Genomic DNA, 25,180 nt, shown 5'->3' on the forward strand with positions numbered 1-25,180 from the left:
AAATCGTGAGACGTGGGCAGTGGAATGGGGAAAAAAATTTCGTTCAGCAAAAATGAAGAATGTTGTGTCATGCACGAGACGCAAAAAACGTGAGATGCGAGCACAACGGTTAAAGACTTCCGTCTAGTACATGTTTACATTTAAAAACAATGTAAACGTAGTGCAGTGAAATTAAAAAACGCGTTCTGTGTGAATGGCTCCTTATAGTGGATAATTTTTTGTGAAAAATTTGCTAAATGTGTTAGAAAATGTGCATAAACCTCCTTGAAAGTGATGTTTTTTTTTCTCTTAAACACATGGAATATTCTGATATTGATTTATTTAGCATAAATTAAATTTGCAACTTGGATGGAAACTAATGACAGTTTGTGGCCTTTTGCAATAGGGGTGTATGAGTATTTGGTTTGCTGCCTGCTGTTCTTAAAAATCCTCTAAGTTCTGTAAATTCTTCAGTTTTCCCCAACATACATTGCGAATTTCTGTTTTTCTCCACTTTTGTAAAGTTTGATCAATCTGGACATTTATGGGCTCATACACAACAAAGCCCAAAAGTCATTAATTCATGAGGAGACAACACACAATATTAAGAACCAAGAGTATTAAATGCAGTATAGTTTGTTAATTTAAACTATTATTTTGTAGAACATATTAAAATATATGCAACTCTTTCTATGCAAAATAAATTTACATTTCCATTTACATATATATTTCTTGAACGCTAATCTTAATCTACAGGGGTATGTAAACGTCTGAGCTCAGCTATTCAAGTCTCTTTCTGACATCTGTGTGCTGTTGAGGATTTGACTTCCAGACGTTGTCAGAAAGAGGGAGATTTATTATTTTGACGTCTTTATATTTTCAAGTGTAGCAGTTTTTGACAGCCTGTGTGAGAATGATGGACAGATTGAAAACTGCCCATTTCCTTTCAGCTCATTCACTCAAAACTCGCGTTACAGGAAAGTGAAAAGCCATTGGTCTGGTCAGGTATGAGGAGAAAAAAACTCACTGAGCTAATGAAGACACTTCTCTGCCGGCAGGCCATATTGTCTTCCCGATAATCTTTAAGCCACTTCCTGGTAATTTAATTAGTTCAATGTTTCAGACACTAACAATTTAGGAAGGTACCCCGAAAGTCACTACTTTTAATCTGTTGCGAGCTTCCCACCATTAAGATGTGAAAACAACGATGTGGCTATTCTTTTTAGCAAACACCCTCAACTGAAGCATCACATACTACATGTTCTGCTTAATCATTATGTACCGGTAAATGAAATAATGCCCTACGGCAGAGACGCGTCTGTAAAAGCAAGCCAAGTGCTCAATGCGAAACTGTCTACATCTGCTGTGAACATCATTTTTAACCACCAGCAAATTAGCATACAAAGAGTTTTTAAATCGGCAACCTGTGCCCACCAACAGCCTCAATTATTTATAGTCTGTTATTGCTGAGGACAGTTGTGTGTGATTTATATCCATTTACAAATGTCTCTGACAGCAAAATCAACCACTTTAGAATCACGCGTGTCTTGCGCTATTGTGGGGGTGCCATGTTAAAGTGGTTGGGCGCAGATGATGAAAACATGATACTTTTACTATAGGGGTGAGTGAGGTAAGCTACTACAGTATGTTTTACTCAAGTTGACCACTAGGCATGGAGTAGTAAGAGGAGGTAAAACTAATATTCTTAGTTATTTAAGCATGTCTGCAGTTAGCTATAGAGTTTTAGAAACATGTCTTGTCAGTTATTTATTTATTTATTCATTTATTTTATTTTGTTATGCTTTGTAGTAGTATTTCCTGTATTTTGAAAGCAAAGCGTACTCTGCCAATGCTTATATAAACACTGTATAAATGTAGTTTATAAAAGCATTTATATAAATATTTTCTTACATTAATATATTTTATATGCTTTTATGTATGCGTTTCAGCATTTATAGAAAGATTGATATTAAAAAATAAATCAAACATACAAAAGGAATCTAAGATAAATTCATAATTTTCCAATTAGTGTTGGATGATTTTATTTATTTTACTATATTTTTCTATTATTATTATTATTATTATTATTATTATTATTATTATTATTATTGTGGGGGTTTTTTTGTATATTCATCTATTATATAAGATGATGTGTGCCCTTGTATGCTACGGTACTGAATGATTAACAAATTCATGTACTGAGATTTACTTTGTTTGCTGAGGTACTTAAAAAAAAAAAGACCTATGTATTTTTGTTGTATATGTTTAGATTGTCATTTCATTGCCATGATACACGATCTATAAACCATTGTATTGTCTTTCTGTCTTCTGCTGCTGTATTTACACACAAATAATCTGAATCTGCACTTGTATAACTGTGTAATGCTGTTTATTTAACCGTTATTTTAACATTTTCAAGGGTGATGTTTCAGCTTGTCCTCCTCCTACGTTGTTTTCTTCTTTTCTAATTTATACTTGGGTTACTGCCCTACCCGTCTTCCCAGACTCCGAATCTATTTGCATTCATTAGAAGTTGCCTTTCTCTGGCTCTCGGAGGACCTCGGCTGCTCCGCCTCACTGTTTAAAGCTTGATATCTTCATTTGTACGAGCAATGAAGTGAGTCCTCCGATCTTATACGTTCGGCTGTGTGCACTTCTCTCTTAAACTCTCCCACATTTTGGAATGAGGTCAGTTCTTTTCAAGTGTTTTTGTGTTATGGCCAATTGCAATTTTCCCCAAAGTATTAAGTGACTTTCCTAGACAACTTTAACCTTGAGAAGACATGTTTCAATACTTGACAAATACACAAACCTGTTCTCATGGCCGCTGAGATGTTGGTGGTCTCTTCTTGAAGTTAAACCCTCCTAATCAACACCTTTTAAGATCACAGGGTGTTCAGGAACCCAATTAGGTGTGGTACTGTGAAATATGTGTCTCCATCTTTGGAAGTTTTGACTGTCTGACAGCTTTAGCAAACAATTCTAAGCCAATTCGAATGTGTCAACACCCACCCCAAAGACGTCACCGTAAGTCATCAGATATGCCAATCTCAGGTTTGCTTAAAGGTACGAGGCTCTGACCGACAGGGCGAAGCAGTGTGATGGATTGGAAATGAGAAGTAAAAAGGGAACAAGAAGGAAAAATGTGTCTCCAGAGTCTGACCCAGAGGTTTGCATCATATTCGGCAAAAGCTGTTAGAGTCAGGTCCCTCTGGAAAAATAATCTACACTTTGAGCAAAGAGTTCAAACAGCAGTTTCCTGTGCCTGATGGAGCTCTGCTTTCTGCATGAACTCTAGAGTCCATATTTTAAGCAGCTTGGAAACCAAATTAATGGGGTAGAATAGGTCTATGAGTCAGTTTGGGATGAGGACATCCTCTGCTTCTGGACATAATTCAATAAAAATCACTGTAGTTGATGAATTTGTACTCATAAACACTAGAATGAGATGAAATGATGATTATTTGGGTGGTTTTTCAGTATGGTTGGGAAAATTGAATCATTTCAACACCGTATGCAATACAAAAGGAAACTCTAAGAGAAAATTATTCAGAATTTGTCCAAGATTTCAGTCAGTGTCAGCTGGTTTGAATTATTTATTTTCCAAAGCCTCTTTTTTTTTTTCTGTAGTTGTCTAATTGGGTGAGTTTCGTTTTAATAGAATAAAAGAAGCAGTCTTCTGATTAGGTTATGGTTCATTTCAAAGGTTAAAAGTAGTAAGATTTTCAGAGCTGTAATAACCATGTTCATCAGTAGTCTGGTGTGTGCCAAGCTCTTTTCTGTACTGTTTTATTAAACTCCCTGAATGTCATTTCTAAATGTTGCGATGAGCTTCGTTTTTAAATGCTTAAGCTATACAGCGTTTTCTTTTTAACCTGCCTTATAATACTGGCGCTATCCAAGAATAACCAGCGAGATAGAGCGTAACGAGGGGTGGGGACTATCATTTATATGTCAAGATTATTTATTTTCTTCATCCTCAAAATGAAGTCTTTTCAGGGAAGCCAGGGAAGGGGATGTGTTCGTGGCTGAGTTAGCACTTCTTTAGGAACAGCAGGGAATACTTTCATAGCCCAGCCGTTTAACACTGCAAACACTCTTTCCTCTCATTTAATCATTTTGTGAAGGGTGGGAGGATGATAAAAATGTGTGCTGTTAGAAAAAATACATTGACGTACACGCCCTAAAAGGATGAGGGTTTGTTATATGTTTGTGTATATGAGAGCACATTGTCATAACTCATTGCAGAAATGTCCCTTCACCAATGGTTGACTTTTGGTGGTGAGAATGATCCTCTGGTTTTAATGATCAAGAGTCATTGATTGACCTCAAATACTGTTGCACATACAGCTGATAATGATTGTATTGAATGAAACATTCTCATCATTCACACGTGAAGTGATAAATCATTTAGGACATTACTGGGATCTTTTGGGCATCAATAGGCATTGGCTGCATCATACACAACCCATATCCCATACAGCAATGTTTATATGCTTCAAGAAATCAATCCGATGCCATGTTTGGCTGCGTTCCTAGATGCATATTAAGCCCGGTGCTGGATTATACTGTTAATTGGCAAATCTGATTTGAAAAACCCTTTTTAGTTAACAGTATGTCCAGGGAAACTAGCTCTTTAAATGAGTTTGTTGAGATCAATAAAGCTTTTTTTTGTTGAAGTTTCAATTTCTGCCATTTTCATCAATTTTAAAAGGAGTTTGCTCCAGACTGCTGTCTTATTTCTTTTCTTGATCCTTCCCTAAACCGCTGGTCTTGGCCGTGGGAAGAGTAACATCATTCGCATCAAAATCCCCCCTCGTAAGTGCCAAACCCGCTTCAGTTTCAAAGAGCTCCTCATCTGAGATGAATCATAGAGGTTTTGAGGCTGTTCTGGTCTGATCTCTTTGGTTTGTGATGTCATGGGTGGTAGCATCTCTACTAGTTGCTGTCAAAACCTAGCCCAGCAGTTTGCAAACCCACATGGGGAGTTTGTACTTCCTCTATCTGTCAGCACTTTCCCGCTCTTTTGGCCACCAGACCACATGAGGTAACCTCCAGGGTGTGGCATTTCAGCTTGCGTAAGCGGTTTAGTTTCCGATGATCATTGAACCCCCATCAGGGATCTCAATTCCTCCTACACTACAGTAGGTCAACGTAGTGATGGCATTATGTATGTAATGTGAGCTTGTGTTTGTTTGGTTGGAATGGGTCGTTTCCTCGCTGTGTTACCCATGAGGCCGATACTTGTGTTGATCTCACCGATGATCTCTGGCCAAGGGCAGTGCACTGTTGGCTGGACTGTGTGCCTAAATCCAGTGCAGCCGAGTGTGAACGCATTGGCTCTTCCAGGGCAGTGTGTCCTGTCAGATCTAAGGTGAACACCTGCTGTTTAACTCATAAATCTTTTGTTCACAGAGATGGGCGTATCCGTAGGGCAATGCCAGGTCTGTCAGTCAACAGTGGCTAATTTGAGCCTGGACATGGGATGGGCATGTTGCTTGCTGTTCATGATGTCATTTTGTGTGGGTGTTTCTTAAACTTTGGGCACTTTTATGTCCCAAGGGTTGATTTTTATTAAAATCAACAGATTCAACTTTTCTTTTTTGTCATAGGAAGACCACATTAACGTTTTACCATGCCTTCATTCAGTTTTGACTACTATTCAAATGACGTTTATGTATAGATTTTGTTTTAGTCTTGTCCTAGACCTAGAATGTCAGAATTAACCTGAAATTTGTCACAAAAATATCAAAAATATGAATTATAGTAATTTAAATATGTGTGATCATGAATTCTATAAATTAATTTGTCATTCCAACTACACAGAATTGTAATAAATTCTGTTCTAAAGTTAGTGTACTTGTTTGCCAAGGAGATGGTAATGTCATAGAAAAGCTTGAGATGAAATATTACACGTAATGTGAAGAAAACTGAGAAATTTTTTTTTTGAGATGTGGTGGAAAAAATTACACTGTGGTGGGAAATAAAAAACCCCTAAAAAGACTAAAGAACTCTCCTGCGATGTACACTACCATTCTGTGAAATACTTTTTCCAGCAAAGATACGTTAAATGTATCAAAAGTAAAGACATTTATAATGTTACAAAATATTTATATTTCAAATAAATGCTGTTCTGTAACTTTCTATTTATCAACAAACCCTGAAAACTGTATCATGGTTTCTACAAAAAATATTAAGCAGCACAACTGTTATCAGCATTGATAATAATTGAACATTGAAAACATTGACATGTTTCTTGAGCACCACATCAGCCTATTAGAATGATCTCCAAAGGATCATGTGACACTGAAGACTAGAGTCATGGCTGCTGAAATTTTGTTTTAGGAATGTTTGTTTCCTGAAAGTTTACAGGTTTAAAAATGACAATGGTTGTATTGTCGTCGTCTCCCAACCCCCCAATACCCCTCCCAATTCTTACTGAAGGTTCTGTCAGAACGAGAGAGAGCATCTGGTTGTTTTTTTTACCAACAGTGTTCAGAGAGCATGTTGGTGTCAGCTTGGTGCTTTGTAAAACACACAAAACAAACACAGTTGAGATATGTGGAACAGAAGCAGATTTAAAACATTCATGTGTGACTTTCAGTTTTAGTGGGCTGTATATTTGTATAACACTCTAAATGCAGTTAGTGTGGTTTGAATGAGAAGATTCCTTGCAGTCAGGACAAGAACAGTTGGATTAATATAAAAAATAAAAAACACATTGTTTTCCCTTCCGTGTCTGTGCATGGAGTTTATTTATGAGAAAACAGTGTGAGGTTTAATTTCCCCTCCATTCTCTTTGGTGACATATTCATGTTACATGTAACCACAGGCCACATTTTCTGGTCATTTTCCCTAAACTACAGTCCATGTGATCTGGGCTTGTCCTTGTGTCTTCCTGAAGGTCAAAAGACCAGCTATGACGATACAGGCAGAGGACAAACAAGCCCTTTCCTTCCACTTTAGTGATTTACTTCATCTTCATGACTGATTGATTGCACCCGATGCTCAGTTTGATTCAACACCTGTGTTCTCACAGCCACTGTTTTTCTCTTAGACATCACAAAAGATGTAACAGTCAGTTCATTGAGGGCGTTTGCCAACAACCTTTCTATCTTCTGCTGATCTGCAATCTGCTGTTGCTGGTCTCCACTGGCTGGTTGTGTGTGCAGGCATCTTTCCAGTCTACATGTGGATCCAGGAGTCTGCAGGCTGGTTAGATGGTTGTCACGTGCCCAGCAAACATCACAGTTATTTGTCCGCTTTTTATCTTTAAGAATTTGCTACATACATTGAATGTCTACACTTCTTGAATCATTTAGTGATGTATTGCATGAAGTGAAGTACATGTACATTTATGCATTTGGCAAGTGATACTATCCAAAGCGAGTCGTGACTCGTATTTACGATTTACAAGCGACTTGTATTTCATTCAAGGTATACATTTGATCGGTTTGTGCATTGTTGCCATCCTCTACTGTTTGTGCTACAGGAATGCAGGTATTTTTAGTTCATGCTTTGTTTTTGTACAGTACTTTTTCTTTAAGGGGTGGGTGGTATGACAAATGCTTTTGGTTTTTTATTCCAGTAGCAATACACATCACAATATATATATATTTTTACTGCAAATTCAACCAAAAAAAGTTTGAGGTTACATAATACATCCTTTTACATTTACAATAGATTCAAATACAAATGCACCTTGTGACATTGAAGAACTATCAAAGATGCCTTTGTTGCAAGTCATATGCTAAAATTTCATTTTATTCATGCACACTCTCAGCACTGATCTGACATTGATTTGTTTGGTAATGAATCCCAGAGAAATGACTTTCGCTGCTCGGATCTTGTGGGGTGTGTCATCTGTAATATGTCACCTGACAAGCAATTTCAAATACTTGTAATGCTGAATCCATCCAGAAGATCATAAATGTCAAAAACAATTTTTTTTACAAAGTGCAGAGCATCTGTCTGGTCCCTCATAAATTTACAACACCCTTACCAGCAAAGAAATGAATAAACAGGTTGTAGTTTTTTGGGGGATGTTTGCTTGTGGGTTAAATTGTAAATTGAGGACATGGTGTTGGAGAGCATTACTGCTGACATGGTGTTAAAATCTATAATATAATATGATATACGATAATAAATATTTTTTATAATATAATAAATATATATTTTAAATATAATAAAAAAGTAAATGATATAAAGTTTTGTTACCGGACTGAACCAGATTTAACACAACTATGTTACCTGCCATTTTCAGTTTCTGTTTATAGGGTGATAAAATATTATTTGGACCAAAGGTCTGTCTCTCATTTTGTTGATCATTTGGGATCTTCATGTGGCTCTTCATTCACTGAAGGGTTTATGTGTCTGAAGCACCTGCCGTAATCGGAATGATATCATGGCGGCGCAGACGTGCACTGGCTCAAGTAGTCTTATTGGCTTCAGGATGGTTTCCAGCAAGGACTGGCTAGTTCAGGCTGAACTTGAGCTCTCAAATCTGTTTGGAAAGTGGAACCGTTCTGATTGAAAGCAGGTCGGCCGTTGGGGTTAATTTATAGCCGCGGCTTTTATGTGACTGTCTCACCATAAATCTTTTAGTTCCACAAGAGCCTAATGACTTTACCAGAGTCCTTGCTTTTCATGTATATCTCTAAATAAATACATGTTGAATTAGGTCTTTGCAAAACTTTATTACAAGATTAAGTCATCGTCTGTTAAGAAAATAATTATTTTTGTTCAGTTTGAACTCTTACGGTTGAGTTTTCCATTAGGAGCTACAGGACTTCTCTCCAAATAAGATAAAGCACAGAAGGAAGAAAAGGAATGTACCTTTCATCCAATAGAGAAAGACGTCGTCCCTCCCGTTTACCTGAGCTGTCCTGTCGCTTTTGAAGACTTTTATATTGTTCATTGCTCACCAGTCAACATGTTATAAAAGGGTTAGGATTTCTTTCTTTCTTAATGGGAATTTTTCTCCTACGTCTAGTCTGATCAGCAACAAATTCTCTCGCTCTCTCTCTCTCTCAAGGCAAGACCTCTTTTCCAACACTGTTCTGTCGCTCAGGGGTACATTTCGGACTAAAGACATGTCTCACCACCCTATTGCCAACACTGAGCTTGTGTACATATAGATCACGGTGTGTCTGGGATTTCAGTCTTTCTGAATTAGCTTTTGTTCACTGCTAGGGACCCTTGCCATATCCAAACACCTCGAGGTGCTTGAATCATAGCAAAGATGGTGCACCTTCAAAACCGATTATTCATGCTTTCATTGCCAGCTTAAGGACATTGGATTGGACTGTAACCTCACAGGTTGTCTGCTGTCCACCTTTAGTTTTCGTCATGAGTCTTTATTGTCAACATTGTTCACCAGAACAAATTTAAAAACTGAGAATTTTATGGTAGATTATCCAGCCACTGACAGAAGCGTGCTTTGACTGTTTAGTAAACTGCATTTAGGTAAAAAAGGAGCACATGTCTTACAAATGAGCTAAAGCCATTGTGACATAACAGATTCATTCAGATGCAAGAGGACTTCAGGTTAACTTCCTTAAAAAGCTTAAAAATCTTGACAGTTGTATCAGTCAGAAGTCCTTAGCCTTTTGAATGAATGATGCTGTGATCAGATGTATTCAGATGTGTTCAGAGGTCAGCACTCAAGTGGTCTCAGTGCCAGTCAAAATTCAGAATTGAAGAATTGGCTCATATTGTTTGAGTATTAATTTGAATCAAATTGGCTGCAACACACAGGAATTACAGTTACAAAAATTAAACGGGTAATTTAATTCTTGGAAAGTAGTTCCTAGTTTCGTGACATCATCGCATACAGTAGAAGTCCCATTTCATTGGCTAGGTGCCAACCAATAAAACAGCTCCTTTGAACACCCTCGCGCCCGCTCCCCACCCCCCTTTCTCTCTCGCCACCACTGAGTTTCAAGTGCAGTTTTTTCAAGTTAGTTTTGCACCTAATATATCGCAAAAAGAATAGCAAAAGTCAAGGTGTGAAATTTGAAATTGCAGTGACAGATTTGAGAAGTTGCAAGTGCCTAATTGAGGTTGTACTTTGAATGTAAGATTAAATGCAAATATATATTACGAGTTTGTGTCTGTCATTGTATTTCTGTGAATGGCATTTTACACATCTGTGACTACTTGTCTGCAGCTTCAAATTCAGAATACAGGTTTGTGACTATTGTCTGCGAGTGCAAATTTCAACATTCAACTTCAGAATTTTATTTTAGAGGTTTTCACATTGGAGCTGTGAGTGTAAATGTTCACAGAAGTACGAATATTTATTGCACAAGTTCTCAAATTCACATCTACGTGCTCTCGAGTTTTGCTACTCTTTTACCTTCATAATAAACCTTCAATCAAGACCTTTTTGAACATGAAACCTCAGAAAAGGGTCTGTCAAACCATCATTTAAAGTTCGTCCTGACATATCTTAATTTTCTATTTAAATGTTTATTTAAAAGTCTATTTAAACTTGAAACTGTTTACAAGTTTCTTTGAATATTACTTTTATTGCTAAATTGTGGGTTAATTCATAGTAGGAAAAAATACTATGGAAGTCAATGGCTACAATCAACTGTCTGGTTGCCAACATTCTTTAAAATATCTTCTGTTGTGTTCAACAGAAGAAAGAAACTCATGGTGTTGTGACATTACTGTCAGATTCAGTGTAGTTGGCAATACATCATCTTTTATTGTCAAACTGCCTCGTTTAAAAACGGATCCACAGTAAAAAGAAGCGATCAAACGGACAGTGTCTTACTAATGCGATCTGACTGGAACTTTGTTAAAAATGAAAATTTCATCTATGCTTTCTTAATGTTAGAATCACAAGAATGGCAATGCAAAGATTACTGGAGTAATCCTGTTTGCGTCTTTCTCGTATTTACTACTACGTGACATGCATTAATTAGTGGGCGGGGCTAAAGAGGGAATGATGTAGAAGTAGGCATTGATCTTCCGCTGAGGCAGTCTTTTATCGCATTATGAATTAATAATGTGACAAAATCCGATACTAGTCTCCTGGCTTCAATAAAAGCTGTTTTTGGACTAACAAGAAAGTTTTGAGTTTTGAAACTTGCAGGATATTTTTATAGTACAATGACATCTAATATGTCAAAAGATCAAGGAAAATGTGGCTTCTTAATTCATGATGCCTTTAACTTTGTCATCATTAGTGACCATGGGTTTGCTGAATATCTTTAAACTGAGGAGCTATAACCCTGCTCTGATACATTACCTATGTTTGAACCTTATTTTTTCTGACCCAGGTGGGTTTGAGTGGGTTAGAGTGTGTGCTCTTCTCTGCAAAAAGTTGACATTGTCATATTTGCCTCAATCATGTGTGTTTAGCCAGCAGTCCCCCACAGGTAAAACTGCTAGTGAAGAGGAATTGCATCAGAAGTATGTAGCCACAGATAATAAACTTTATTTTTTCTTTCAACAGTTTAACACAAAATTCGTTCTTTGTGAAGTCATGGTGTCACATCACAGCTGTATTATATTTGGCTGTCATTGACAGGTTTTAATGATATAATGCAAAAATGAATCTCTTTGCAGTCTGCGCATGGCATCATACTTGGGCCACCTGCTTCAGAATGAAATGGCACTTGAACTTTGAAGATAAAGATGTGGTCGAAATGAGCTCATGTCTGACACTTCGTTATTCAGGGAACCTTGATGATTTTTGTACTGAATTTATAGCCTCTTTTTTAGGTTTCTTCCTATATACCTAAGATTAAATTAATATCCATGTAAATACTTTGCAGCAGCCGTATCATGTTACAGTAGCGGCTCTGCTAATGGTAACTCTTTTTTTCATAATAGACGTTGTGCAGATACACATTAGTGATCTGACAGTGAAGGACTATTTACACAGGCTTACGGAGAAGCTTTGGCAATTTAGAGTTGGTTCAAGATGAAATGGTAGGATATTGTTTTCAACAGATGATAGTCCTCACTTGCGTCATCTGTTTGGTAAGCCACCTTTCGTCTAAGTGCTTCCTGAACAGTGACGCTGATGCAGGATTTTGTGGTGACCGTTTCATTCTGATGGACTAAGAAATATTGGCCCAGTGGCAACCAGTTACTTGTACTTGGATATTATTTGTATGATTTTTGATTTTTCAAATCTATCCTTTATCAGCTTACTTTAAGAAATGAATCTACTCCCAGAGGTTTGTTTATTAAAATGTAAAAGATTTGTAACATTATTTATACAGTGTATAAAACTAAATGGTTATTTATTTTTTACTTAAGATATTGTTGCTCTATTTAGGTGAAATTTAAGAATGCCAGTGTTTTTTGTTTTGTTTTTTCATAAACACATCCATACCTAAACAAAATGATAACACTGGCTCTGCTTCCAAGCAAACCATGTCGTCATGGTCAACTATAAGTCACAACTGTCAAGATTGTAATCAGGATTTCAACACAACATTTACCAGGTTGTATAATCATTGTACTTTTGTACCCCAAGAGAATTCAGTGTTGACGTAAATTGTCACAGAAAATGATCTAACATTCCCTTTATTGCTCAATTCAATGACATCTTAGACTCAGAGTCTCCTGCTCTCCTGCCTTGCCTTCCACCACTTCAGCTGTATTAATATGAAGGATTAATGTTTTATATTGCTAGTGGTTTTGTTGTAATTAACTAGTAAAAAGTAAAGACTGATTTTCAGGGAGTTTCACAGCAGCGTTTTAGACTCAGTCATGCCTTCATCTTCTACAGAAAGAACCTTAAGTCTTTTATTCCCAGAAATGAGGACATTTTGCTCTTTCTTTGTGTAATTAAAGTAATAAAGGTAAAGACTCGGACCGCTGAACATCTCATTTAGGCGCCTCTTAAATTTCCCTCTCCCTCCATCTCTCATGGTGTCTCTCTCTTGGAAAGACCTCTGAAGAGCTGTGCTGCTACTGCTCACATCTACTGTTCTGTCTCTCATCTTTGGACGGGTGTCTCTAAAGGCAGCCTGCTGTGGCTTTAGCTCATTTATTATTCCAGCTGTGCTTTTATTAGTGATGTCAAGCTTCTCAGTGTCTCTCAAAGTCTTTTTATAATCTTATCCATTAGTATCCAGAAGATTGGCTATTCTATATTTTTTGCTTTTTAAAGTCCTCTTGAAATCAAAATTGACCCTATTTACTTTGTTAGCCCACATTACTAGTCTTGTGGTGAACAATTAATCCACGCAAGTTAATGCACAGAAAATGTTTTTTTTTTGTCGTGGTAATCTTTAATCAAAATTTGAAAACTTGCTTCCGCTCTGGAATGGCGCTCCTTCCCTGATGACGTCAGTTTGGCGACTTGGGTGTATCCTTAACCACTCCCCTCCAACCGTCAGTCTGCTATGAGCGAGGAATGGAGAGGATGTGCGCTAAAAAACCCTGCCCTTTATTCAGTATTCCCTTTCACTTGGAAATGCGTCACAACACGTAAATACTGGGAAGTTTGTCAGTTTGACTCGTTTTTGGTTGGTTTGAAAGTGGTTTTAAGCTTAAAACGATGCTCTAAAGTTTTGCTTAAATTCATCAGATGAAAAATACTTTCAAAATTTTGATCTTTTTCAGTAGTTACCGTTAAAGACCTCCATAAATATGGTTTCCTTCACTTGAAGTTGGAAAACTAGACCACTTACATCCACTAATTTGTATTTTCATATATCAGAGTTGAAGCTCTACATAAAGTCATAAAAAATCAAAAGGACTGTTGACTGATCGTTACGCTACTTCTACGCTATTAAATTCAACTGAAATGTTGGGAATGTGAACCTACAACATTGAATGTAATCACAACAGTCAAAAGTTATGCTTTTACGCTATGGTTATATGTATAAAAAAGACACAACAGGGCAAAATGAAAAATTAGAAAGGGCTACGTTGTTTATACAGTTTTTCCTATATGTTTAGACTTTAAGTTGTAAAACTATGAATGTAAAACTAAATGTGTCTTGCAGCACAGTGTGAAGTCAGTATGTTAATGATGATTTGGGACAAATATAATCTGATTTAATGGGAAAACGATACTTGGTTACTCACGTAACCTCGGTTCTCTCTAGAGAGGGAACGAGTATTGCGTAAGCTGTGCTTACGCAGCGGGAAAAGCCTTCTTTTCTCGAGATACTGAAACCAAAAATTATCCTTAATTTCATATATTGTCAACGCAGTGCAGCTGCAGGCAGCTGAGCTAGAGCGGCATACTGCGCGCTCATTGGCTGCCGCGTGGCAACTGCTTAAGCCTACCAGTGAGCCTGGCGTGACGTCACGCCCAATGAGGTCGCGTGCGACCTCGCGCGTCACAGCCCGCCAGAATGGGCGGCGTCAGAGCGTATATAAGGAAGGCTCGTAGGCTATATTCTCTGTTTTCTGTCGACTGAAGCGACACGAGCGATAGGCTCAGCACGGTCAGGGAACGCAATACTCGTTCCCTCTCTAGAGAGAACCGAGGTTACGTGAGTAACCAAGTATCGTTCTCTTACGAGAGGTTCTCTCGTATTGCGTAAGCTGTGCTTACGCAGCGGGAACCCTTTGTCCACGCCGTGCGAGCCTAACAATCACATATGACTCATAGAAAAACATAGAGGTGATCAAAACAGGTGGCCAGCGGTGCGGGCCAGCGCATGTTCATAAGCACACATAGGGAAAAAACACAGAACGGCACTGCCGGTTCATGTAACTGATACCCTGAGCGTGCAGCTCAACAGACAAGCTAATCGGTAATACAGCCTGACCCTTGGGCAGGACATGAAACACGACTAGACTGACAGAAGTTTAGCCTGCATAGCGGGAACTTCCAGGTTATAAAACCTAACAAATGTGGAGGGGGACGCCCAGCCCGCCGCCCTACAAATGTTGTCAATGGAAATCCCACTGGACCATGCCCACGATGAGGCCATGCCTCTGGTGGAATGAGCCCGTATGCCTAACAGACATTGCAGGTCTTTGGACGCATAAGCTGCTGCAATCGCGTCTACATAACACCTTAACGCCCTGACCGGGCAAAGGCGGTTAACCCCTTCCTCACTGCTGGAGGACGGCAGGGCCGATAGGGTAACGACCTGAGTCCTGAAGGGAGTGCCTAACACTTTGGGGACATAGCCGTGCTTCGGTTTGAGAATGGCTAACGAGTCGTTAGGTCCAAACTCGAGGCACGACGCGCTGATGGACAGCGCATGTAAATCTCCCACACGTTTAACTGAAGCCAGAGCTAGCAGAAAAACGGTCTTAAGCGTTAAGTATTTCAACTCCACAGAGTCCAAAGGCTCAAAGGGATGCACTTTTAAGGACTCCAGGACCAGAGACAGGTCCCAAATAGGAACCGACGGGGGCCGCGGAGGGTTCATTCTCCTGGCCCCGCGTAGAAAGCGGGTAATGAGTTCATTTCTGCCCAGTGCACGGCCGCGCGCCGACTCAGCGAACGCTGCTATGGCCGCGACATAAACCTTGAGCGTGGAGGGGGACCTGCCCGCGTCCAACATCTCTTGGAGAAATTTCAATACCTGTGGAACTCCACAGGTCCGAGCATTAGAACCCATATTCACACACCACTTGTTAAACACTGACCATTTAGACGCATAGAGCCGCCTCGTCGAGGGGGCTCTGGACTGCGTGATCGTGTTAATTACCCCTTCTGGCAGGCCAACGAGTAATCGTTGATTATCCACGCATGCAGAGACCAGTGCTCTGGATGGGGATGCAGAATCGAGCCTCGGGCTTGAGAGAGGAGATCTCTCCTCACCGGAATCGGCCATGGGGCTGTGTCTGCTAGTCTCATTAGCTCGGGGAACCATGGTTGGTTTACCCAGCGCGGGGCTATGAGGAGCACTGCGCAGTTCGCCTCCCTGATCCTCGCTAGCACTTGAGGTAGCATCGAGATCGGTGGGAACGCGTACAGCGGAGCGCTGGGCCAGGTCTGGGCCAGCGCGTCCTCCTGTTTCGAGAAAAACCTCTGGCACTGAGCGTTCTCGCTCGTGGTGAAGAGGTCGATCTTCGCTTCGCCGAAACGACGCCAAAGCGTCTGTATCGTCTGGCGGTGTAGAGACCATTCCCCTGGGGGAACGTTGTCCCTGGACAGTCTGTCCGGGCCGTCGTTCAAACGACCGGGTACATGAGCTGCCCTTAGGGAGCGCAACGGGCCTTGAGCCCAGGATAGGAGGCGCTCTGCGAGCGCGCACAGGGTTCTGGATTTGATTCCGCCCTGGCGGTTCACGTACGACACCACTGACATGTTGTCCGAGCGAACTAGCACATGGTGTCCCCGTAGAAGCGGTAGAAAGTGGTTCAGCGCTTTCTCGACCGCCAGCATCTCTAGACAGTTTATGTGAAGGTCTTTCTCCGTATTCGACCACGGGCCGCAAATCGGACTGCCTTCGTGAGTCGCTCCCCAACCCATGTTGGACGCGTCTGTCGAGATCACTTTGCGGTGTGCGATGGTTCCCATCGACACTCCCCGCTGATACCATTCGGCCGCCAGCCAGGGCTGCAGGGCTGTAACACAGCGCTGAGTCACTCTGATTGGAGCACGGCCCGAAATCCATGCTTTGCGGGGCATTTCCGTTTTTAGCCAGCGTTGAAGCGGACGCATTCGGAGTAAACCCAGCTGCAGGACAGCTGCTGCTGATGCCATGTGGCCCAGCAACCTCTGAAAAGTTTTCAATGGAAAAACTTTTCCCTCCTGAAAGGAGGCGGCGAGGTGTCGAACACAGCGCGCGCGCTGTGCGGACAGTCTGGCCGTCATCGCCGCCGAGTCCAGATCTATACCCAGAAAAGTGATAGACTGGCTGGGGGCTAAAGAGCTCTTGTCCCAGTTCACGGAAAGACCCAAGCTTTGCAGGTGACCGAGAAGCGCTTCTCTGTGGGAAACTAGTTCCTCCGCTGAGTGCGCTATAATGAGCCAATCGTCCAGATAGTTCAGGATTCGCATTCCCCTCGATCTCAGGGGTGCGAGAGCCGCATCCATGCACTTCGTAAATGTACGGGGTGCCAGGGATAGGCCGAACGGCAGGACGGTGTACTGATATACCTGGCCGTCGAAGGCGAATCTCAAGAATGGCCTGTGACGGGGTATAATCTGAATCTGAAAGTACGCGTCTTTCAGGTCGAGAGATATGAACCAGTCCCCCGGGCGAATCTGCGCGAGGATTTGACTGGTTGTGAGCATTTTGAACGGCCGTTTCATAAGCGTTTTGTTCAAATATCTCAGATCCAATATAGGTCTGAGTGCTCCGCCCTTCTTGGGTACGAGGAAATAGCGGCTGTATACGCCTGCCTCGGAACCCGGAGGGAGAACCCGTTCTATCGCCCCTTTGTGCAGCAAATTCGCTATTTCTGTGTGAAGCAGATGCGCTGCATCCGCTTTCACTATAGTCTCGGCCCGAGCGCGATAGCGCGGAGGGCGGCGAGCGAATTGAAGCGAATAGCCCTTTATCACTGTGTTCAGTACCCACTTCGACACTCCCTGAATAGCTTTCCATGCATTCGCACTCATAGCTAGGGGTCGAATCGCCTCTCGCCCGCCGCTCGGGCTTCAGCGTTACCTTAGGCCGAGGCCCACGCGGGGGCGGCGGCTTGTGCTGGCTGGTGGAGCGGGACCTAGGGCGGCCGCGCTGGCGCTGCTGGGAGGCTGGGGGTCGAGATGGCCGCTGTGCGGAGCTGCGTGCAGGAGGCTGGTTAGAGCGGCCTGCAGCGGAGCTCGAGCGGCGGGGCAGGAAGAGGTTCATGGCCTGTGACGCTTTCTGTACCTCAGAAAAACGGTCCACGAGGCCACTCACTGCAGGGCCGAAGAGACCAGTAGACGAGTTCCCCCATGTCGGCTAGCGTTAACCAAAGGTGGCGCTCAATGACGGTCAGCGAAGCCATGGATCGTCCGATAGCTTGGGCCGCTGTCTTCGTCGTGCGAAGGGAAAGGTCCGTCGCACTGCGCAGGTCGGTTAAGGCCGATCTGTCCAGTTCTCCCTCGTCGAGCTGGCGGAGGAGGTCCGCTTGGAGAACTTGAAGGACCGCCATTGTGTGCAGGGCTGAGGCGGCTTGCCCAGCGGCGGAGAAGGCGCGGCTGGCGAACGCCGAAGTAGTCCTGCAGGCTTTAGACGGGAGGGCAGTCTTTGAGCGCCATCTCTTGGATGGGGGGCAAAGATGCGCTGCAACCGCCTGTTCGACCGGTGGAATCCGGTCATACCCCTTCTCCGTGGCTCCGTCCACGCGGGAGAGAGTCGATGAGGCTGGAGAACGGAGTCTGGCCGAAACTGGAGCGTTCCTCGATTTAGCAAGCTCGTCGTGAAGCTCAGGCAGAAACGGCGCTGGTCTAGACGCTGGGGCCTGGCGACCGGAGGTCAGGAAGCATCCATCGAGCCTGTTAGGCGGGGGTACCTCTGGCGGTGACCACTCGAGGCCCAGGCGCTCGACTGCCATAGTGAGGAGGCGGAGAAGCTCGGCCTCCACCCCGGCGGGAGCCCTGCTGGAAGCTCTGGTGGAGGAGGCGGATCGGGCGGAGCCGGACCACACCTCGCTGTCCGACGCCATCAAAGAGCACGTGTCCAGTCGATCGTTGTCATCTGCTTCATCCGCTGTGTCGACGGCATCGAGGGCGAGAGCCGTCGGCTGCGCGTCGGGGAGCGGGGGCGGAGAGGGAGAGAGCTCGTGTCTCAGGCTCCGGTGGGCGTTGTGAGCGGCGTTTCTTCTTACGCGGCCCAGCAACGGCAGGAGCGGTGTCTGTAAAGAGGGCGAGTCGAGCCCGCAGGGTCGACATCTGCAGCTCTTCGCAGAATTCGCAGCCGCCCGAGGAAAACGCGACGGCTGCATGATCCCGTCCCAGGCAGAGAGCGCAGAGGAGATGGCGGTCTCTGTCGCTGAGCGGCGAGCGGCATGAGCCGCACGTGGTGCGAGGCATTTGCAACAACGCCTCGTGCTCTTTTAGAGTGCTGCGGAGAAAAGGCAAACACACACAAAAAGAGCTTATCAAGAAGGATATGTATCGCCGGATAGCTGAGCTGGCACGGCAGGCTGAAGGCGGCGAAGAGATCGTCCGGCTTCCTCAGGCTGTCCTAAGCTGGCTCGTTAGCTTGATCCAAGAAGGCCACGGCGACGGTTTCCTCTCAAAGATCAGCGATGCGAGTGCTTCGCTGAAAAGACAGAAATCAGAGAATATAGCCTACGAGCCTTCCTTATATACGCTCTGACGCCGCCCATTCTGGCGGGCTGTGACGCGCGAGGTCGCGCGCGCCCTCATTGGGCGTGACGTCACGCCAGGCTCACTGGTAGGCTTAAGCAGTTGCCGCGCGGCAGCCAATGAGCGCGCAGTATGCCGCTCTAGCTCAGCTGCACTGCGTTGACAATATATGAAATTAAGGATAATTTTTGGTTTCAGTATCTCGAGAAAAGAAGGCTTTTCCCGCTGCGTAAGCACAGCTTACGCAATACGAGAGAACCTCTCGTAAGAGAACTGTTAGTGGCGCAGCAGGATTTTGAATCGTAGCTGAGCGATGTTGACAGACAAACGTTTGAATTTTAAACTTAGCGCAAGGCAGCACTGTGCTTCTCGTTCGGGGTGCGACCCACTTTATAGTACAGCAGATTAATAATTTTGGGTAATGAATTGCCATTAAGGACGGCTATAGTGATTGGTGAAAAGATGATCAAGGACGTTTTGAGTGAGTCATGAGTGTGACTTGGCATGTAAATTGAAGCCAGCATTAACTGAGAATTCTTTTACTAGAAGCATGTTATTGACCTCGTAATTTTAATCAATCTCATAACTTGATCTTCTCTTTGGTGACACATGTCAGATCTCTCCTGTCATTTCATCTACATAAACCATTCCCCCTTCTTATTGCAAGCTTGCGTTCAGATCTGCCTTATCCAACCAACAGTCAATTTATACAAACAAGTCCCTGCCATACATTCTTTCCTTTTTCTTTAATCAGATTCACTCAGATATGCATCACAATATGGAATAAAATGTTGCTACCCCCATTTCATTGCGACTTTAAAGCTAAGGAAACTGGAGTCCAATATAGTTATTTTCTGCAAAAACTAACCATTCTCTGTCTCAGTCTTGGGCTGGTCTGGTGATTAAAATGCTTCCCCTCCCATTTCCGAGCCCTGATACTGTTACCATAGCAACACAGGTTTTTCAGAGCGGCAGAAGTGTGTGGAGAGGAACAGAGGTGCAATTCTGGAAGGAGTGGGAGGGGTCACCAGCTTGAAAAGTTGTTTCTTGGTGGTTTCTTCTTCCCGAGGGAAGGAAGCTGCTTTGTGATAGTCATCTTGTCAACTTGGCGTTGCAGTGAGCAATGAGAACTCTTAGGGTGGGAATGTTTTGTGCAACCCCCAAAAGTACACAGAGGCACAATTTGTATAATATATATTACAAAATACCATCTTATTATCTTTTCATCAGCTGAGAACAGTGCTTTTCTCTCTTGTGTGTGTATTCTCAGTTTAATGTCACCCCCTGTATGGCATATCCTCCTGTGCTAAGAACAGTCTCTACTTCCCCTACTTTGTGAGGCTTTGTCCTAGTATCACACACAAAATCAGACCTGTTGAAATGATATCCATCTACAAACTAAATGGAGACAGCTGACTTATCTCTGGAAGTCCGCTGCCTTTTCAACACACCAGCATTTGGGGGCTTTTCCTCTCTCCCTGACTTGTTCATCTGTTTTTATGCTTGTTTTGTAGGTGTTTCTGGAATTTTAATGCGATTTTGTGCATGCCAATGTAGTTAGTCGGAGTGAATTTGGGTTTTGTCTTAGATTCTGCCTGACCTCAGGCGACGCTGCTCGTTCCTCGACCCCCTCAGGGATCTTCTGTTATCAGGTTCAGATCTCAGATATGCACCCTGGGTTATGCTCCTCTGAAAGATAGATAGATAGCGCACACACTTCGAGAGAACTCAGGAAGTTTTGCTGGGAAAAAGACAAAATAATCCATACATTATCAGCTTGAGTTTTCAAAAGATGGACTGCCAAAATGCTTATGTCACTAACAATTTCTGCCCCTCCATCTGATACTTACAGCCCATTGGGAGACAGCCAAAGTGTCTCTGTTATTCATTATGTTCATCAGCGCTTCAGAGACATAGCCAGGTTTATTTTATTGAGGGATCGTCCAAAAATGAGATATTTCTGGCTCTGTACCAAACCTTAGTGAGGGTCTTGATATCTAGTGTCTAGAATATATCTTCTAATTTATCATTCTGTTCTAACTGTGCATGTTGAGAATCTCAATTGTCACTTTTTTCATTGTTTTATTGACTAAACACTTCATATTGTTGCTTATTTTGTTCAAGAACCATTGTTCCTTTATCATTTAGAATCTGTTTTCTATCAATTTTTAATGCTGAATGACATTTTTTGGATCCCCCTCCATACTGAGCTAGATGCAGTGCAATGAGCCTGCCTTATCTGTTATGATACATGCCATAGCTCAAGTGTCTTATGAGGCAGCATAACTTTTTTGCCTACTGTTCGGAACAACCTTCGCATTGTGAGCTTGCCAAATATGCTTAAAAATGCTGTCTGGGTAGGCAGCTCAACTGGGCACTGTAGTCTTCCTGGAGCCCTTGTGTCTGTAGTCTGTAGACAGAGTTGGGGTGAGGCCTGTTACAGTAAGCGTGAGTTTAAATATAGACGTTTCCACACAGATAAATACAGACCCCCCCCCCCTCCTAAAAATAAATCAGCCACCATTGTGCAAGTTTTGAAAGACAAAATCAATGTTAGCAGCACATTTAAATGTCAGATGACTTACGGTAGTTTCTGCATTTTCTAACAATATGATTCAAAATAAAGTCAGTACTCATGATGTCAGTACTTCACTGCTTTTTCTGCATTTCCAATCACATCATTTCAAATGTTTATTCCCCTCCCCCCCATTTTTTTCTTTTTGAAGATAAATATTTGAAACAGACTTTTGTCTAAATAAATAAAAAATGTTTTTGCAAAATAGTAAAAATTTGTAATGCCTTACAAATACTGAATGCCTGTAAAACAGGGAGGATGAGGGTGAGCAGCGTTTCACAGCATATCTGATCTTTGAAGTTAAGAAAGGAAGATGGGAGTGCTTTGATGTAAATGTCAGGTTTAAGAGCAGGAGTTTGATGAGTCAGGCTTGAAGTCCTCATAAATCACACTGAGCCCTCCAGTGCTTTTTTCCCTTTCCTTTCTTCCCCTGTGTAGGTCAGAGGACCGAAGTTGTGTTACCCTTTCCTGTAATAAATGCTTTAAGGGGAGGAGGCCAGACATAGTGCTTGAAATCACAAGACTCATGTGTGTGTACACACACAGCCACAGTCATTCTCGGGAACTGACCTTTTGTTCGTTTACTACATATACTCCATTACTCATACTCTCTCTTGCTGTCCAGGAAGACCAGAATCAACCCTCTCTCTTTCTTTCTATCTCTCCCCAATTGGCTACAAAAATGGAGCTGATCCTCACTGGGTAAAAATGCTCAAGGGTCTGACAGCAGTTGACTATCTGACAGCGGTTCAGTATCTCTTATTGAGTTACTGTACTCCGGATAGACTCACCAATGTCTTTCTCTTATCATTGGCGCCGTGATCTCATGATCTGATCTCTGCTTCTGCCACTTATTCTTCTGTTTTTAAGCATTTGTATCATCCAAATAGTGAATATTTCTGGCACTTCAGGTGCTCCAGGTACCAGTATCAAGTGAACTTTTAAGTCGCATTGAATCTGCTAAATGACTGCTTATTTAAACTAATATTTAATTTAATATTATAAAGAATTGAAAGCACATATATTTTGACACGATATGACTTGGGTGAGCAATGCATTTTTACATTGAGTGTAAGATGACAGAAAAGGCCATCTAAATGTAATTCTTTTAAAACACAACAAAAATTATAATGTTGCGATGCCTTAATTACTTGTAGCAATTACTATGATTTTAATTTATTGATTTATTAATTTTTTTTATATATATATATATTTTTTAAATATATTAGCCATTGATTGGTTATTAGCCATAACACAATTATTGCCTTGTCAGTATTAGCCAGAATTTTTATATTCATGCGTCCCTAGTACTAGTTAGTCAACAAATAACATGGCCAACTTTTAACTTTTTTTAAACATCAAGATTTTAGTTTAATATGTAAATGTTTGCTCAGTAGTATAAATAGCCTTAGCATTTAAAGCCTTTTTCCCAGTGCAGATGTATATTTCCTAATTTCTTGACTGCCTTGTGCTGTTTTAAATAGTGCATCTGAGACGCCTCATATATTTTAATTCAGCATTGACGTGTCGGTCTTGCTCCAGTTAAGACAGGATGCTTTTCCAGTAACGTGTGTCGGAAAGTATTTCCATCTGAGTCCTCTGCCCCTCGGTTACCTGCCGCTCTGCTGATGTGATACAGGCCAGTGAACGCTCGCGTCTCTGTATGCAGAGCGTGGTATGTGTTTGTCGGATTGTGTGCTATAGATTCCTTTTTTATTTGTGTGGTATGCGTCTTGGTTTGCGATGTAGTTGCATATTCATGAAAGTGGGACATGAAAAATCTGTATGTCACCATGAGTGATATTTTCATCTCTTTCTCTCTCTTCCTCAGTGTTTGCTGTCTCAGCCAAAGTTCTGGGCGGTGGAAGTGACATCACTGTGCCTGAGGACTAAGCTGGAGAGAGGAAGCTCACGGAGAGTTGAACGTGCCATGATGCAAACTCAGGTAGAATGTTGTTCAGAATGCACATCCATTTACAATATTATCATAAATAATGGTTCAAATGCAATCAGGATCACAGTCTATGTGCTACATGTTTCTTAAGCACCAAATCAGCATATTAGAATAATTTCTGAAGGATCATTTATTTTACACTGAAGACTGGAGTAATTCACCATCACAGGAATTAATGTATTGTTGATCAAATAGCATAGACATCTTTTAAAAATATAAAAAAACTCACCAAACGCAGACTTCTAGTGACTCTGTTGTCATTCTTTTAGTCTGAGGCTCTAAGGAGTGTACAGTTCTTGTCTTTTAATGTGAGCTGTAGGGTAGTGATTACTTCATTCAATTTGTTGATTTACTGTTTTCAATATAATGCTTCCAAAATTTTATAGCACCTGGAGAAACGAGATCCCAGATTTCCTCCTGTTGTTTTTGCTGCATTTGTGTATGTGTGCAAGAGAAATGGACAGATAAGCCCGAGGGAGAAGAATGCTTAAGCTTCCCTTTGGCTGCTTCCCGTTTCCTCTGTCATTTATCATGACAGTTTGTCTCCATGTTTTACTGAGGAAAAGCCAGAACAGTAAAACTGGGAAAGTGCTGATATGTTTGGTGTGTATTCTTGTTCATTTGTGTGTGGATTTTAGGAAGGATTGGAGAATGGAATTTGTTGCTTTATTGAAATTTGCTGAAACAAGTCAGCCTGGTTCTTCCTGTCCTCCTGATCAAATTTTATTTTCTGGCTTCCAGTGACATTCTGAGGAGCAGAAAGACTTGTTAGCCATTTAGTCTGTCCATTATGCCAGATTAATTTTTAATTAGTGATGTTTGTTCATTGTAGAACTGTGAAAAATTCTAGCCTCTGCGTTGGCCCATCTCACCACACAGAGACATCTGCTGTATGACTGTTTTGAATCATCTGTTCTGTTCTGAGAGGGGTTTACTGCTAAAGTTATGGTTTAAGTTAATAGTGTCATCAGTCCTCTTTCAATGGAAGAGCTCCTTAAATTGTCATAAATGCAAAATATAACCAGTAATTTTAATATTGGCATAAAAGGAAGTGCTCTTGAATGGTTTAAATCTTATCTTTCTAATAGAAGTTTTAAAGTTAACATGGGTGAACATTCATCTGAGGCAGCTCCTCTGTCATGTGGTGTTCCTCAGGGTTCCATCTTAGCTCCTATTCTTTTTTCTTTATATATGCTCCCATTGGGTTCTATTTTTAGGAAGCATGGTCTGTTGTTCCATTGCTATGCAGATGATACTCCAAATCTATCTGCCATTAAAACAGACTTTGAATGGTCTGGAGGCGCTTATGACCTGTTTGTCTGATGTGAAGGCCTGGTTGTTTTTAAATTTTCTTCATTTTAATGAGAGTAAAACTGAAATAATGGTGTTTGGTCCTTCAGATTCTGTTAGTACACAAAAAATTAATTTTGGTGAGTTATCCTCGTCTGTGAAGCCTTGGGTTAAAAATCTAGGGGTTGTCTTTGATGAT

General features: G+C 41.7%; 1 protein-coding gene across 1 annotated transcript in view; it reads left to right on the forward strand.

Moving 5' to 3' along the window:
• The window catches only part of ttc27 (tetratricopeptide repeat domain 27), a 92,970-nt gene that overhangs the window by 30,874 nt on the left and 36,916 nt on the right, over positions 1-25,180 (forward strand). The window contains exon 10 of the mRNA XM_084096086.1: positions 23,569-23,682. Within this exon, the coding sequence (XP_083952212.1) occupies positions 23,569-23,682 (114 nt within the window). The remainder of the gene's footprint in view (positions 1-23,568; positions 23,683-25,180) is intronic.

Source organism: Abramis brama, assembly GCF_963993115.1.
Source record: "Abramis brama genome assembly, chromosome: 21".
NCBI classification, from domain to species: domain Eukaryota; kingdom Metazoa; phylum Chordata; class Actinopteri; order Cypriniformes; family Leuciscidae; genus Abramis; species Abramis brama.